The sequence below is a fragment of the Calliphora vicina genome, chromosome 3, assembly GCF_958450345.1.
Source record: "Calliphora vicina chromosome 3, idCalVici1.1, whole genome shotgun sequence".
In the NCBI taxonomy this organism is placed as follows: Eukaryota; Metazoa; Arthropoda; class Insecta; order Diptera; family Calliphoridae; genus Calliphora; species Calliphora vicina.
Window position 1 is genome coordinate 100,600,538 of NC_088782.1, and position 3,259 is coordinate 100,603,796.

The 3,259-nt window shown below is 30.5% G+C and overlaps 1 protein-coding gene across 1 annotated transcript; it reads left to right on the forward strand.

The window, feature by feature from the left end:
• Positions 1–1,063: 1,063 nt before the first annotated feature.
• On the forward strand, positions 1,064–2,117 carry LOC135954854 (structural maintenance of chromosomes protein 2-like). The gene is made up of 2 exons (XM_065505096.1): positions 1,064–1,273; positions 1,338–2,117. The coding sequence occupies exons 1-2, from the start codon at positions 1,077–1,079 to the stop codon at positions 1,951–1,953; spliced, it is 813 nt and encodes a 270-aa protein (XP_065361168.1). The 5' UTR covers positions 1,064–1,076; the 3' UTR covers positions 1,954–2,117.
• Positions 2,118–3,259: the final 1,142 nt, after the last annotated feature.

Genomic DNA, 3,259 nt, shown 5'->3' on the forward strand with positions numbered 1-3,259 from the left:
AAGTAAACTTGCTGTGTGTAAAGGCAGAAATAGCTATCTAAACTATTTGGGACACATATTAATAAGTTACATGGATGAGAAAAAACAACTGTTTGGCTAAAATGTCAAATTTTTACCCTCTCTAACTCAGAGATATCTTGGCCGATCTTATTGGTTAGTCCTATAGGAATAATATTTATGTCAGGTATATTTATGAATAAATATCGTATGAATATATCTATCAGTTTAAACTTTGACATAAATTATATCCATTTATAGGAAAATCGCTGTATTGCAATATATGAAGATCGGCTAACAATTTCTCATAGCTCCTAAAAACGGACCACTTCTGAAAAACACCTTAATGGAACCAAAATAATACACATATCGGTAATTTGTATCCAAAAATCACACTACTGGATTTTGTGAAAATGGTTCCATAATTGGCCGCAGCTCCCGTATAAGGTCCACTTCCGATAATTACTGTAATACCCATAAAAGTCTTGTAAATAACGTTATTGAGATGAAACTCAACAAAAATGGGCTCCAAATATATAGAAATCATATTAAAATATTTAATGACAATCGGCATATAATAGTTCATAGATCCCATGTAAGTCCCACAGAAATTAGTTTCAAGTAGATATAAATCATATTCCTTGATTTTGTGACTACGGGTTTATAATTATAAATGAATTAGATACAGTTTTGTTACTTTTGAAATAAAACATCTTTTGCGTGAAATAGTCTTTCTAACAATATATACAACAACATTTTCCCAATCCTCATATTAAGAGCTAAGTCCCAATAACAAACATTAAATATGGATAATAAAGTGTTTAAGCCAATGTAATTTCTATAGTTCTCGTCATATTTAAGTGAAAGGTGTTTAAGATTCGGCACAGCCGAAAGACTTTAACAAAATAGAATTACTTTGATATATGATCTATACACACAAATATACACGCTTTTTTTATAGTACTCGCTCTCCCTCTCATTATTTCTCTCCTTAAATGTTTTAATACAGAAATCGCCAGAGCAAAACAATTCAGGAAAAATAAACCAAATAGTATCATAACTGATTCAGACCGATAAAGATGCAGTTTCACTTGAAAACAAATATTATAAATACACTTATCGCTATTTTACTGTTTTTTAACAAATTTCACAAAACAAATGGAAACAGTGACCCCAATGAATTCGATTCCACGTCCAGGGACTTAACCGGCGAAATGGATATTTTAAAAAACAATCTGAGACGAGTTAATTTTGACCTGGACGCATTGCACGGCAAGTAGGTATTTAAATTTGTTTTTAAAGCTATAAATATTGAGAAGAAATCACAATTTCTATAACAGATTACACCTGCAATCAGACATGGTTAATACCATAAAAACTCAAATTCTAAATTCGGACACTGATAAAGATCAATGCGAAACCAGTGAACTCTTTGATGAACTTGATAATAAATTGCATAAAGTTAAGCAGAACCTGCAAAAACTGATAAATGAAAATGATGACACACATTTAGACAAAATGGACTCCATATTACAGAAAGTTAAATGGCTGAAAGATTGTGGGGAAGAAAACGATACTGCACAATTACAAGACATTAAAACACAAATAAATCAGAAATTACAAGCAGTTGATCAATATATCCAACGTTTAGAGATATTGGAAGGAAGGTTTGAAAAATTGGTGGATCCTAGTGAAAATGATACTTCAATTATCGAATATAATAATAATAATAAGTTACCAGATCTGGATAATATAATCAATGAAATAAATAGGAAATTATCATCGCAAGAAGTTCAGTTGCAGCAATTTGAAGAACACTTAAGCGAAATGCAAAATATTTCTTCGGCTGTTGAAACTCATTTAAAAAGGAAAAAACAAAAGTCCAAATGTTTGAAATGTGCTCTGTATCGCCTAATTGAAATGGATAAATCTTTAAATATAACAAAAATTGATTAAGTATTGTTTGTGTAGAAATGAAATGTTAAATATATGTATATATAATGTATTTCGTTAGATTAGTGAGAAAACGAGCTAAGTGCTTTTTTTAAATGTTACCATTTAATTTCACACAAAAAACACATACGAGTAAATCATTAATTTTTTATCTTCAATATTACAAAGTGTTTATTTTCTTCAATATTTCCTCACATCTCTATTTTTATACCCTCCACCACTATAAGTGGGTCGGATATAAAATAGTTTGTCATTCCGTGTGTAACATTGAGAAATATTCATCCTAGACACAACAAAGTATATATATTATTGATTCTTATGAAATTCTAAGTCCATTGAACTATGTCCGTCTGTCTGTCCGTCTGTGTAAAAAAAGCAGAGTTGCAAGAAAAATGTTTATTATTGTCCTAAGCATTTTGGTATTGAAAATCAGCAAAATCGGTACAGTAAAACCAAAGTTATGAATCAATATGTGGGACATCCTCAAAAAAAAATTGATAATTTTCACATATTTTTGGTCATTTTGGAAAATATATTGCAGCTAATATCATAAAATTTTGCACTCGTTACTTTTATGATAAAAGGAGTAACTCTGGTGAAAATTATAAGAATCGGTCCATGATTTCTCTTAGCCCCATACAAATTTCTTCCCGAAATATCGTTCTATGGAAATGCCTACAGAATAGCAGTATCCATAGAAAATTCAGCAAAAATAAGTTTCGTGCTAAAAAAAATTACAACATTTTTCGTGGATCGGCCCATATAGAGCCCCCATATTAAGTACACTTTCGAAAACCTCTTAAATAAGCATAAATGTCTTATAAATATCGCTATCTAGTTGAAATTCGACATGAATAATATATACCAAAATCGCTGTACCTAATTCTATGAAGATCGGCCGATAATTGGTTATAGCTCCCATATAAGGACCACTTCCGAAAAACACATATTTAGAAATCACACTACTGGATTTTGTGACTATTGGTCCATATTTGACCATAGCTCCCATATGAGGTCCACTTCCAAAAATCAGTTAACTACTCATAAATCTCTTATAAATACATTTATCATGCTAAAATTCGACAAAAATTATACTCATATATATAGATATCACTGTACCAAATTTTATGCAGATTGGCCGATAATTGGTCATAGCTCCCCTATAAGGCCCATTTCCGAAAAAGACATTAACCTTAAAAAATATTTAAAACATATCGATATCAAAATTAAATTACGCACAGATCAGTAATTTGTATCCAGTATTCACACTTCTGGATTTTGTGAATATCGGTCCATATTTAACCATAGC

Bases quoted from the DNA above. Each gene is read 5' to 3' on its own strand.
- LOC135954854 (XM_065505096.1), top strand. From the start codon at position 1,077: ATGCAGTTTCACTTGAAAACAAATATTATAAATACACTTATCGCTATT. The intron at 1,274-1,337 runs GTAGGTATTTAA...TTTCTATAACAG, and splicing joins CTGGACGCATTGCACGGCAA to ATTACACCTGCAATCAGACA.